Source organism: Gymnogyps californianus, chromosome 1, assembly GCF_018139145.2.
Source record: "Gymnogyps californianus isolate 813 chromosome 1, ASM1813914v2, whole genome shotgun sequence".
NCBI classification, from domain to species: Eukaryota; Metazoa; Chordata; class Aves; order Accipitriformes; family Cathartidae; genus Gymnogyps; species Gymnogyps californianus.
In genome coordinates, this window is record NC_059471.1 from 194,409,492 (window position 1) to 194,423,758 (window position 14,267).

Below are 14,267 nucleotides of genomic sequence, written 5' to 3' on the forward strand. Positions count from 1 at the left end.
CAGGCACATCTTGGACACTTCAGAGTGCTCTGATGTCAAATGACTGTATCCTAAAAGCATTCATGGCTTATTAAAAGTACATAGGTTGGCTACCTTGGATGTTGATGTTTTTGCTGCAGGTACCTGAAATTAGGTCATGCTAGTTCTACCCTAAAATAGCAAAGAAATGGGGGAGTGGGGAGGTCCATAAAAGTACCTTAGGTGCATAGATATTCCTGGTTGTTTTTCTGTTTCGAGAGAAAGGAAGGATAACATAGATGCGCTATTCCCATTAGTATATGTAACAGTCTGGCTGCCCATATGACATCCATGATCCTCACCTCCAGCAGGTCACAATCCCAGGAGAGATGAATAGGTAGGCAAGGACTGAGGAAGAAGAACAACAAGTAGGACTCAAATACAAATCCATGATCATCCCTGATGGTTGATTGTACAGCTGTGTGGCATTTCCCCAGGGTTTTGAATGCAGGGGGGAGCCTGGAGTTGGAGGATAGATAAGACTCTCTCTCTTTCTTACATATAATATAAGTATGTAGGTCTTGCTGTATATCTCGTTTCTTTTCTGCTTAATACACACATAATTGGCAGGGACCTTGTGACTCATGATTCTGCTTGTAGCAGTGGTCACAGGCCTTAGCATCGAAGTCCCCATTGTACAATGCAGTGCTGTGCAGAGCTATCAGAGATGGCCTGGAAGGTGCTAGCTCCATGTGATAGTGCAACCAGGCTAATAAATAGCTCATAGCAAGCTTTCATGGATCTGCTTTATTGCTGTCAGGGGTTTGAACTTGTATCCCTTTATGGTACTGCACAATGACAATGAAATATGTGTGCTTGTTTAGAGCTATTATTTGGAGTATCTCCGGCTGGCACCGTACCAGACAGGTCAGGGATGTTCATGAAGCTGTGAAAATGGTGATAAAAGCCAAGGTTTGATTTTATAGTTACCTTTGTTATTATTGAGAAAGCTTGAAGAATAAGGAAACCATTTCTTTATCAACCTTTCCAACCACAACAGCCACAGCCACTAAGACACCCTGGGGCCCACTGAAGTGATGGCAGCATTCTCAGTGATTTCAGTAAGACCTGGACTGATGAAACAAACAACTGTGGTTATGCTGACTTCCTACTTCAGCTGGCAATCTTCCTCCTTTCTTTGAGTTAGATTGTGCTCACTTTGTTTCTTCAGTGTTAGCATGGTAGATACCTTAGAAGTGGCTGATACCAATTCATATAGCTATATATGGAATACATACTAATGCCTCTTCTGTTATGTTCTACAGACAAACTGGGAGATCTGCCTAATGTTGTCTCTTAAGTCATGAAAGAACTGCCTGAAAATGGGACACTGTTATGCATCGTTCACCTTTCAGCCCCTGGCATGGCTGCGCATAGCACTCATCTGGACTTCCCTTGCTATGAAACCAGCTTGACCGCCAGTTTGGGAGAGGAAGCCTTTCATAGCTGCTTGGAACGACCGACAGACCTGAGGTACAATGTTGTACTGAACCTGAAAATGTTCCATATGATTGGAAGCCCGTTAGCTAAAGCAAGAGGGCAGAACGTGACCATGTTTTATTTTAACAGGCTCGGCTATTATCCTACACATCACAGGAAGTCCCTGTTAATGGTGGCCTACCCTAGAACTTCAGTTTGCAAACTCATCTGGAAGAAACTGGCTGTGACATTAACTATTACATCCCAGCTAAGGACTTCAGTGGATTAGCTGTCATAGACTGGGAGCACTGGAGACCTCAGTGGGCCCACAACTGGGATGCAAAAGATGTCTACAGAAAACAGTCCAGGAAACTCATAACTGAAATGGAAGGGAATATTTCAGCAAATGATGTTCAGCATTTAGCCAGAGTTTCCTTTGAAGAAAGTGCAAAAGCTTTTATGAAAGAAACAATTGCATTAGGAATGAAAAGCAGACCAAAGGGCCTGTGGGGATACTCTTTATACCTTGACTGCCATAATCACAATTTCCGTGATCGGAACTACACTGGTTCCTGCCCAAAGAGTGAAGTTTTGAGGAATAATGAACTTTCCTGGCTCTGGGATAGCAGCGCAGCCCTATATCCTTCCATTGACATTAAGAAACCCCTTGGAAACAGTCAAAAACATTTTGCAATTTTCTCAGTTTAGGTTGAATGAATCCATAAGGATTTCCTCCATGACATCCCAAGATTATGCTTTGCCTGTATTTGTGTATACTTGACTAGATTATAGAGATGAACCTTTATTATTTCTCTCTATGGTAAGCTGTTGCTGGAACAATGTGGGCTGCATTTATGCTTTAACCATTCTTGCAGATGGTGCATCAGGATGGAAAACCTCCTACTTGGGCCAGCTCTGCTGGTTCATGTTAATTGTCCACATGCTTTAAAGAGCTCAATGTTCTGAAGAAAAAATGCAGCCTCGAGTACTTATTTTTTTTGCTTTAATTCATCACTATGCTATACTCAAACATGCATTTGAATAGATTAAAAGGATTTCAGCAATTTGATGTAGTACATAGGAGGCAGTTAATACGTTAATCCTCCCTGATGTACTTTCTTCTGCTCAGGTATGCAATCACTAACTAATCCCCAGATAGCTGCCCCTTTTATAGAAGGGAAACTGAGGCAGAGATCTTATCAACTTGCTCCGTGTTACATCAGAATGGGAAGTTGAAAACAGCAGTCTTTCTGCGTGCCTCCATCTCAAAAACATTTAATTTAGTCCCATACCTACCTCGAAGAAGGCAAATGGTGTGCCAGAACCAAGGAGTACTGTTCACATCAGCTGAACACACACACAAGTATTTTCAAGATAAATGCCTTACCCTAGTCCTTCTTTATGTGATTCTGGACATCCTCCCAGAAACTGGGTGAAGACAGTAGGTTTCTTGTGAAAAAGCAGCATAACCTATATCTGTCAGAGCCCTGGCTTCGTTCTTCTCTGTAGACAGTGACTGCACTACCAGCAGATCTCAATTTCTGTGTTTCAGAGTTCAGCAAGTGAGCTGTATTCACTTTTTAAAGGCTACGTTCAGTCTTTCAGCCCAGATACAGAGCCTGAAGCTGGCACCTTGTCTGGGAAGGAGCATCAGCTCCCTCTCCTATTAGGTCCCACTACTCCCCTAGCACTGCCATCACCCACTGCACTTCCCAGTAAGGGGCTGGCTTCTCTCAGTCTTGAAGGCAAATGCCTGTTCTTAGGCATTAAAGGAGGTGCAGACACCCGCTTTTGTGGTTTTATCCAGCTTGCCCTTCCTTAGCTTTGCAAGAAGAGGATAGACGGACATCAATAACTGCTGCAGGCTGGTGTACATCCCCTTTGCCATTTTATGCCCAGTTTCTGCCTCTTTTCCCCTTCAGGCAACTAATTCCTGTGAAGTTTTTCTACTTTTTGATTCTTGATGTGCTGTGGCCCTCAATCTCCCTTAAATCGAGGATGATGTCTAGGGAGTCACTTGCATATCAATGGTCTTTCATCTTCAGTGTTTGTGGCACAGTAATTTGCTTGTTGCTGATCCTTAATCACTGTTCAAATTAAGGATAAACATCCAAGCACCAAATACTCTCTCCTTACAGCCTGTGATATGAGGAAAAGGTACAGTGAAAGACATCTCTCTGAAACAAACCTAGAAAGAGCACAAAAATTGAAACTGAAATTCTTAAGATTCACCAAGCGTTGCATTTTCCCTTTCATTTAAGGTTGCACAATGCTGACATTCTCCCTCCTATAGTGTGTGCCTATTTACAGTCACTTTTTCTAAGATTTTTATAAGAATCTGAGTGAGCTCCTAGGGAAAGCAGCAAGAACAATACATGCCTTTGGAATCACAGCTTTCAAACTGGAGAGGGACTGGAAAACAGCTGGTTGACATAGCAGAATGGCTCTCTCCTTCCCCTTATCAGCAAACACAGAACTGAGGGAATGCTTTGGGGAATTCTTATGTTAAAAATCCCACTTTACTGAAAAGATTTTCATTGCTTCTAGTAATTGATATCAAATAATTATAATTAAATTTTTCATCAAAGTAAATTAAAATGCATTTTTTTCCCAGTGTTTGTTCACTTGCTTATTACCAACAACTCAGGCAGTACCTGAGTTTGCAACTTTTGTTTAATAATCTTTGTACTCTAAATAGCAAACCTTTAGCCACAATAAAATATAGTTCATAGGGACCAGAATGAAAAGAAAATGTAGTCCAAGGGACAGCCACATACCAAACCATTGGATCACTTGTGAAAGGCTGTGAAATGCTGAATTAAACTGACAGTGATGTCTTTACTCTTTTCACCATAGCAAGATCTTATTAACACTATTGGAGAGTGCCTTGGGAGCTGCAGGCATTGTTATTTGGCGAGATATGAATTTAACTTCTTCAGAGATAAGCCTGTGCCTGATTTAAATGCAATGTGTAAGATCCTCATTTTGTCCTATTAATAGACACTGTCTGACTGCACCAGTTCTGAGTACTCGGTACCAGCAGAGCTGACCGCTTAGCCAGTCTTTGCTGTCCCCCAGTGAGGATGACCATGGAACATGATCAGTTTTTCCTGGCTCAACAAGGTGTTGTGAGGCTCACAGGCAACCAGTGGCAGGGAAGGAAGCCACTGGCTAATACCAGGCATTTTGGAAGACAGTTCCTCAACAGTTATCCTCCTGGTCAGATTCCTTTCCAGCTGGCTAAAACACTAGGAAATCATCTAGAGCCTGATTAGCACATCTGACAGACCAGATTAGGTGTACCAGTGGTGCCCAGCAATTTGTCAGGTTATGGGAACTCTATTTGTGCCTGTGTGTGGGCAAGTAAAATGAAGCAGGCTGTTGAAATCAGATGGAGAGGCTTTATATTATGTGATATCAGACCTAGCCACATTAAAATCAAAGATTGATTTCTGAGGCTCTGTCATGTCCTGGAGCTTTCAGACAGCCACACATCCAACTTTGTCATGAGAAAAGACTTTGTCCTTAAAGCTGTGTGAAATGGGTGTTCTGGGCTGCTTTTCTCCTGGCAGATAGTATGGAAAACCCAGCCAGCATGAGAATGAATGGCTGAAAATAAGCATTCAGTTGTCCTCAGCAAATTCAATTACTTCAGCCAATTTTTGTAAATATTCGGCTGTGGTTTCTGTCAGAGTCAATGTAAATAGGAGGATGAACTTCCTTCCAACTCGGTCAAGTGACAAAGGCAAGTCCCTGGAGCATCTCCATCAGCTCCGGACCCCCACAGTCTTGCCGTACAGCCACGCTGTCATCACCTGCGTTTCTAGCATACATCATGGCTTCTTTGTAGATCTACAAACTGTGGTGTTTTCTGGGGAATGCAAGTTGCTAAAGCCCTTTGCACCTCAATTGGGTTATATTTTCTGTATAAAACTTCCTTATAATCCTTTAAATTAGTCAAATTTAAGTTATCCTGAATGAATTCATTAATGTAGGCTGCTTACATATTGCACATTTTTCAGAATGTAAGAGGAAAAAATAGAGTGGTTAGTTTCACATCAGCTAAAATTTCTTTTCTACCATTTACAGAGCAACTGCACAGAACAGCAAAAATTAGTTGATTCTGAATTAGGGCCCTACATTACCCATGTCACAGCAGCAGCTGAGGTGTGCAGCACGCATCTTTGTCAGGACAATGGATGACGTGTGCAAAGAACCTGGAGAGCCTCGACACACCTACGTTTGAATCCTAAGAGCTTCCGGATAGATGCCTCGGAGGACCAAGGATTTATTGTGAGAGGAGAAGCATCAAACGAAGATCTGGAAATAATGGCAGAGACATTTGTCTGCCACTGTTATCAGCGTTATGAAGGAACTGACAGTGGGGAAGTTAAAGTTGCTGACAACCATCCAGGGAGCTCTGCAGACTCTCTCTCACCCAGAAGATTTGCAGCGATCTGCCTGCTTCCTTTGCCTTTGATGAGTCGAGTCTAACTACTGCTTAGTCAAAGGGCTGGTTTCAGTCAGTTGAGAGGGATGGTAGAGTGGACCCAACAAAAAGTCTTACATGCTCTGCAGCTGGGGACTGGACATGTCATGGTCCCAGATGTAATCCAAACCCCGCAGCTGTGCCCCGAGGTTTAATGCCCCTAAGGCATGGAGACAGTGGCGCACCTTGAAGGCTGAGTCAAAAACGCCCAGGTCATAGGAATATGTCTGGCTCTCGATCCCATCTTCTGAGATTAGGCTGTTTAGGAGGCTAGAAGCCAGGTTTCTGCCCAGCTGACAGCCACAACCAGGACAGCAGAAGCCTGCTACTACTGAAAAAAATAGCGCGAGGTTCGCTTTTTCCCTTTGTAAAGAGAGGAAGAGTCTACCCATATCTACCTCTTATTGGATGGCATACTGGATAGAGCATCCTCCCAGAAAATGAAAGATGAGGGGAGGTTTCCAGTTTCTTCTCCATTTGAGTGAATTCAAGCCCATGTTTTCCTCTTTCACGTCCCGCCTGATGGATGTGTTCATGCTTTGAGCCCTCCGCAAGGTAGGAAGGAATGAAAGACAGGAGATCAGGAAGAAAAAGGACAAGCCACACTCTGTTGATTAGTATGTTTACTGAGAAAGGAATGTATATATTCTAATCCAACAACAAAGGGTGTCTTTGTGTTTTGTTATGCCATGACTATTTAAAATAAAATTAATAAATAGTGCTGGGAGCAGGAACTCCATCTTAGCCAGGTCTACTTCCATGCTGAATCTATGATAATACTCCAATGACTCTTAAATTTAAAGCTAATGAAAGCACCCCATGGCTGTTACAGAGATGCAATCAACAAGGATCAGGCACGTTTATCATCTTCGACAAGAAATTTATTTTTGTCCCAACTGCTGTTGTAAGATCCATCCTCTGGAGGGGGTGGAAAGGCTCCCAGAGCTCTCCTTCCAGTCAGCAGGGAGAAGAATGCTCTTCTAGAGATGATCGTGAGCAGAAAGAATACCTGGCATGTCTCCAGGGCACTCTGTGAACCTCCAGTTTCTCAACTTCCCAGCATCCCAGGGGTTAAGTATTCTTGAAAGAGAATTTACCTGAATGAAACAATTACAAACCATTTGTTTATTAATAATATACATGAAAAGATGCTTATGCACACATAAAATATATATGTGAAATAATTGTGTCTTTATATTAGAATCTCTGTAGCTGGAAAAAGAACAGACAAATAGCCATATGACAAATAAGGGATCTATGAGACCTATGCTGAGTTCCCTGCTTTTTTCTATTTGACCCAGGCAAACATTTGAAACATGCCATCCAACTCCCACTGGCCTCCATTATTCCTTTTGTCCCAGAACCTTAAAGATCCCATCAGGCTTAGACCTTTGTGATTTTGCACCTCTTAGCAGCTTTTCATTCTTCAAACATATGCTATTATCCTCATATCTAACCTCAGTGAGTTATTGCCTTAATAACTACGTTAAACGATTGTAAGGTGAACAAACACTATGTTAATAGACCTCTTGAAGGCAAGTGAGAAAAACTTTCATTAATTTTTTTGACAGAACTCCATTGTAGAAAGAAATATTTTAAATTCCATTTAAGTTAGGGGAGACTGTGACTACACCACAGCCAATCAATAAGAAATAAATTGAGTTTAGAATGATCCTTCTTTAAAAGAAAAAAATATAAATACAATTCAGGCTATTTCTTTCAGAAAATAAATGCAAGATTTCCACGAAAAATTTTCTAAAGCATATTTTTATAGTGAAGAAAACTAGAGATATTTTGGTTGGATTTTTTTTGACGGAATGTCTGTCTCAGAAAAATGCCATTTGTTAAAATCAAAGTGCTGATTGTGGTGGATTTTTCAAGGGAAAGGCATAAAAATGATTCATTTGACATTCTGCTTGTGCTGTAGGACTGAAGTACATGCTAATAGGAAACAAAATGTCTCTTAACATTTTCTGAGCGGCATTGGATTAGATGTTAGTTTTGACTCTTCTTCCTGTCTTCATTAAGGTCACATCTTACTGCTCATAGTAACTCATCAATGGGAAAGAGAACCACTGTTTTATAAAATCAAATTTTAAACTCTTCTGCAAATATGTTAAATTAGCAACTGTCTGTAATACTTCAATGCTTCTTATATAAATGTTATGATATTCCTTAGTATCCAAACATGCATCCAGGTACGCAGGCCCAGATCTCTCCCACCCAATATACCCACTGAAGTGGGACAACTAAATTAGAAGCTAACCCGTTAAGGGGGAGGGCACCTCCTGAGGACCACTTCAGGTGCAGTGGGGTTTAGCTGCTTTTGAGGTAAGTAGCCCTTGGGCAGACGTTGTTGGAGATGGCAGTTTTGGTCAGAGGGCCCTGTATCCCACCTCAGTATCAATCCAGCCATGTAAGCCTTGCTTTGGATCCGGGCCACGTTTCCTCTTTAGGCAGAGGTGCCATGCCTTTTTATCAAAGCACAAACCAGCTCTGTCATATTGCTTCATTCCATTGAGAAAGAAAGGGTTTGGTTTTTTTTTGCAGTGACTCAATTTTTTTCAAGTGCTCTCCTGCTATTCTGCATTCAGAGAAAGACCTCAAAATCCAGGTTACACTGAGAATTGTAATTCTTAATTATTACAGCCCAGGTAGGCAAACAACAAAGCACAGGCCAGTACAACGAAACTGGGCTTTCAGATATTTCAGAAGTATCTATCAAGTTTCAATATCTCTCTCTCTCAGCAGTATTGGCAGGCCAGATGGTTTTGTGAGGTTCAAGTAGCCAAGATCTTCAGTGTGACAGTGATGACCGGCAGGATGGTACAGTGAGGAGATACTTCCCAAACCACAGCAGGTTACCCCCCACAGCAGGGTACCCCACATGCAGAGTCTGTTCTCCCAGGGAAAGCTGAACCAGGTGCTCCTTCTGACTCCTCTGCTAGCATCCCTCTCCTTTTGAGGCTGGACACTCAGGCTATGTGAGATCTGGTATAAATTTGTATCAGCTGCTCTTCTGAGATGAAACCCCCTCTCTTCTGTTCTCCTGTGAGGAGCATTTCTGATTTCCAGTTTTATAACTTTTTGGATTCCTGTTTTCTCCTCTTTGTGTTTCCTGTTGGCTACGTTTTGCGATCCTTGACTGATGTGCTGGCATTTGCAAATTTTGTTCCTGGGATCTAACTGTCATACAGCATCCTATAAAGAATCAGACTGCTTAAACTTCAGACTGTGGGTTTCTCTCGGTGTCCATATCCTTAAGATTTAGGCATGCCAAAACTGAGGATTATGGTGACTAAATTATTTTACGGATTTCAGTAGGAGTTAGACACCTAAACAGGCCTGAATATCTGCACCTGGGCTCTCAGCAGCTGCATGGTTAAAACTGTCGCATGTGGTATGCAGAACATAATGCAGCATGTCATAATAAAACTGACAGTGGAAAAAATTATTCTAGCTGTAGGCTTTTTCCCTGCAGAGGATTACAGTTCAGTTTATGTTATTATACCTACGAAATGGTAGTGATAAAATTAACTAATCTCTGTACATCCACGAGAATGGATGCTTTTAAGTGTAATAAACATAGTTTCTCTTATTATAGTACAAATTGTGATTCTTCCTTTCATCTTTTGTGAGGCTAAACATTTCTTAGTCATATCATGTGAAAATAATAATATATGAAACTAAAAATCAGAGGGCAGATGATAAGCACAGAAATATTTTAGTCAGTGCTTTTGATGGTCTGACCCACAGCTATATGAAGTCAACAGTAAGCTTCCCTTGGTTTCAATAGGCCTTGCATAGAGCTGGGGTGCCTCCCAGGGAATTACACCACAAGGGTCTTGAGACCTTGATAGGTGCCTCTTCCATGCTAGAACATTCCTAAAATAGATCAGAAGGCATGCATTACAAGCAAAAACAATTTTTGAAGAAGCTTGTGTAGACACCTAAACACAAAAGGTATCTAAAAAGCATCTAAAAGAGCTTATTATCTAAGTTTTTAAAGGTTTTGATAAGCTACTAAGCATTTAGATAACCAATAAATATCCTATGTGATTTGGTATTTAACAATATTTATTGGTATAAGGTACGAGAATAACCTTAAATGTTCTTTCACCTAGCCAAAAGAATAACAGTCAGCTAAAAATCTGCATGTATCTCACTAATAATTGAAACTGTGTACAATTTTCAGTACATCTAGTCTTTTAGCAGAGGCAACCAAGGTTATTGAAATGGATTTGTAGTTGTGAATAAGAACAGGACATAAGGAAAACTGCTCTGACATTATTACCTGCTGATCACCCTCCAAGGCTCTTCTATGAGTCACCTTGAAATGGGAAATCTGATGCTCATTCTGAATTTCAGGTTATTTGGAACTTCCATTTGTAGTAATTCTCTGGTATTGACATGTTGTATCACATTTCCCACTGGCTTTATGCTGACAAAGATATCTTCTCTTTTTGCTTCTATTTACTGTCATCCTGGCAAAGGACAGATGTTTGAAGCTGGCACCTGGTTGCAGTCATACCGTGAAATGGCTGCAAAATTCATGGCCTTGTTCCTTCATCTAGATCCAATCATGCAAACCCCATCTGCATGTGTAGCCAGTTAGGAGGTACAGATCCAAGTGACGGCAAGGTTAAGTTAGTGTTTCAAATTAAATCAGAAATTCTGATCTGGTGTAGGCAGCCCTTGTCCCAATCATCCTAACTTATTCAGTACTAAACTATTTTCCTCCCATTAGCCTCGAGGCAGCTGAAGGGTAATGCTGCACCTTCTTGCCCATTTCTGCTGCTTGATCTTACAGACAGGGATTTTTCTTTATCACTCAACCAGTTCCAGATGTCTGGATGTTGATCTTAATCCCAGGCTGGGGCTTTGCTGCAAATCAGTTTGACAGTCAAGCGCAAAATAGATTTGCCTTGGCATAATTCAGGTGCCTAACTCCCTGAAATGATGGTTAAACTCAGCAATAACACTGTTAAAAACAGCATTTTAAACACAGTACAGATTGTATTGCACATTCATTTTTAATTGTATGCTGTATTGAAATTGATGGGAATAGGGCTCCTAAGTACACTTAATGACTCAGATTAATAGTTAGGAGTTTGTTTCTATTATTCTCATTTTTATGTAGAGAGGATTAAAGAGTAACTACCTATCTGAGCCCTAGTACTCTCAGTTATGACAGAATATTTTATGCTTATATTGAATAATTTAATCACTACTGCCATTTTATCGAGAATAGTGGAACAAATTACAGATCTCTTGTATCTTTTTGCATATAATTCCACCTTGTGCTCCACTGTGAACTTAGCCAATGGGGTTGCTTACTCAGATCACTTTTCACAGACTGGTATACCCTACCAACTCCCTACAGAAAATGAAGTCTCAGCTACACGTGACTTCCTCAGTATTTAGAAGTGAGATATTAACTGTTGTTACAGACTTCTGTTCTTCTGATTCTTTGGGAATTTGTGTATGTGTTTTGCCTACAAACACGTTTTGAGAGAGTGGAAAAGGAGAAATACAGTATGAACTAGAAGAGCTGATAATCACCTATTAACACACATGGCAGGAGATTCGGATTCAAGTTCTTTCCTTGTTTTGGCAGAAGTGTCACACCACCATCCTATCGAAAAAAGATGTTTCAGATCCTTATTCAAACAAGATTTGTAGTTCAGCCCATGCCTCTCTATAAAGTAAAGGTAAGCCTCCTGAACAGAAAGTCAACGCTCTGTTATTCCAAGGATAGTCAAGTCATATGTCTTAATGATGGCAATGAATCCATTTTCTGCTAGGATTCTGGGTAAACAGTAATTCTTGAAAGCGGGAGCTTATTAGCTCTTCCTGAAATCTGTGTTTCTGTAAGGATTCTCTCTCAGCAGACAAGCAAGATTATGTTGAAGTCACCTTAGATGTGATGTGGCTCTTTCTTTAACCCTCACTGGATGTGGTCAGCGAAGGCTTGGGCATTGATTCTCTGAAGATTTATTTAGAGCTGGAGCAGCTCTGCAGTTGCCTGCTGCATGGAGAATTTGCTCTTCAGCAAAGAAAAGCCTAGCCTTTTTCCAAATCTTCAGGCACAGGTCACTGGAATGATCACAGTACTGAAGGCGAAGGCTTTCCTAGTCATCGCTGTATCTATCAGCGCCATCTATGTTAAACAAATGGGACTGGCTTGTTTCTCCCAGAGAGTGGGATGGAGCTGAGCATTTAGGGAAAAGTCCTTAGTTTAAAAGACTGGATTTCTGAAATAAAGACTACTACACGCCTCTTCTACCAAGAAAATCACTCTTTATTAGAAAGCAACGCAGACTTAACTAGCATTCAGTTAAGGCAACATGAATACAAAAGATTTACTTGTAACTCCTGGGACAGAAGAAATGGGTGTTTCTATAGGTGGTAAAATCCTTTTCTCCACTTTCTGAGTATACTGCTTTTATTTTAATAATACACATTTTCTTACACTTTTTTATATTCTGCATTGTGATTTATTGTATTCTAAATGTAAAAAAGGATCTGATTCTATTAATGTCAGAAAAGGCTTTGGTTATGTTTTAAATGAATACAGAATAAAAGAAAATGCGTAATTTACAACCTGGTCTTGCCTTTATCTAAATTATTATTAGAGTTTCTGGCTGGTAAAATGAAATATCACCACTTTGTAACACATATATCATGGTCTTATCTTGATACAATATAGACTTCAGTAGCAGTCACTTGCTTGCACAACAATGCGGAGCAGATGGAGAAAACTTAGTATGGTTGTACTTATGTCCAGAAATAAGATGCGTACACTGAAGAGCAGCAGCCCCAAACCAGTTCTACTTCGTTAGGCAACTCAAGGAAACATAGGAAAAATTGCAGTCAGAATTACCAGGTTTACAAAAGTTTCCTAAAATATATAGATGTTAGAGGCAGGCCTGACATTAGACTTCCCAGAAGTTATGAAACAAGTCCAGTGTTTGTTTACCTCCTAAGACAAAGTCTTTGTCTGTTACCAGAGAAAAGACAGATTCTGGAGCTTCCCTCGCCTTCCTTCGCCACCCTAATTCTCCCAAGGCCGTTCAGCTCCCAGGCCTTTAGTTTCATTAGAACATTTGTCTGGGACAGCAACGTGTTGAATGTTTTGAGAAGCAGAACTGAAAAGAGAAAGGAAACAAAAATGCAATAACTGTGCTATGCACAGAGGCGATATCCACACCTGCTGGGGAATTGGCCTTCACAAGGGATGCAGTCCACTCCCACCGAGAGCTAGCAAAATCCTTCCAGTCACTTTGACAGGAGTGTCAAACTTCCATCCAAGAGAAGTGCAGGACTCTTAAAACTTAATTTTTATTCATTATGATAACTAACACACATCTGTAAAGGATAACAAAGGCTCAAAATGTAAAATTTGGTTCCACATTTTGACTCTTATTCCTAAAACTTATGTTGATCAGGTCCATGTTTCTTTGTTTGTGGGTTGTTTTTTTTTTTTTTAAACCTTCAGAATGTTCACTCTAGCACTTGTATTGATTATATCTGGTCCGTGAGGAATACTTAATGTCAAAGAGCATTACAGAAAGTGTGCTATCTTTCTGAATTTTAGCCAGCTGTTTGATGTATAACATTGGCAGTTTAAAGATCCTGCTGAATTTTTAAAGCATTTGGAAAATAAATCAGAGACTTCAGTGGGACTTCTCTGATTTACACCAGCTGGGAATTTGACCCTGAGTCTTTCAGAACAGGCTAATTGCCAATCAATAGGAAAAACTTTCAGTCGGTATGTGAAAAATAGCATTCAACTGCTAGTTCAGTCCCTGGCTTTTCTAGCAGAATTTTTGCGAAGAAAATTGTCTCAACAGTTTTAGTGGCTGCCCAGGTAGCAGTTACAGGTTCTGCTCAAAGCAGCTGCTATGGCCTCACATGCTTTTGGGGCAGGGGGGAAGGAGCCAGGAAGTATGTGAAAGGGGGAGAAGTGGGAATGCAGCCGTATGGACTTGTGTGCTGGGATCATTTCTCTCAGCAGATGGGTAGGGAAAGGCAAAGGATTGACTATCAACATGGAGCCAAAGGAAGGAGCCTGGGTGACTGTGTCAAACTGATATCCCACACACGTCATCCTGGGAGCTGCTATGAGTCAAAACAGGTCTTAGCATAACAATGTGCCTAAAATTAGCCCCAGCTCTCTGATGCTAACCAGATTCCTAAACAGGCACAGGAAGAAGGGCGGTGCCAGTAAAGGATGATCTGTGTAGGATGTCAAGGTATTGATGCTCAGTGTGTGGACCAAGTATATAACAAATAGATAACAAAAGTCAAATACCCAACCTGAACAAGTGCTCAGCACAAG

General features: G+C 40.9%; 1 protein-coding gene across 1 annotated transcript; it reads left to right on the forward strand.

The window, feature by feature from the left end:
- Positions 1-1,340: 1,340 nt before the first annotated feature.
- Positions 1,341-5,931, forward strand: HYAL4 (hyaluronidase 4). The gene is given in 7 exon segments (XM_050904402.1): positions 1,341-1,473; positions 1,476-1,598; positions 1,601-2,118; positions 2,120-2,257; positions 4,294-4,319; positions 4,321-4,386; positions 5,529-5,931. Coding segments are annotated over 7 exon segments (1,407 nt in total).
- The last annotated feature ends 8,336 nt before the right edge of the window (positions 5,932-14,267 follow it).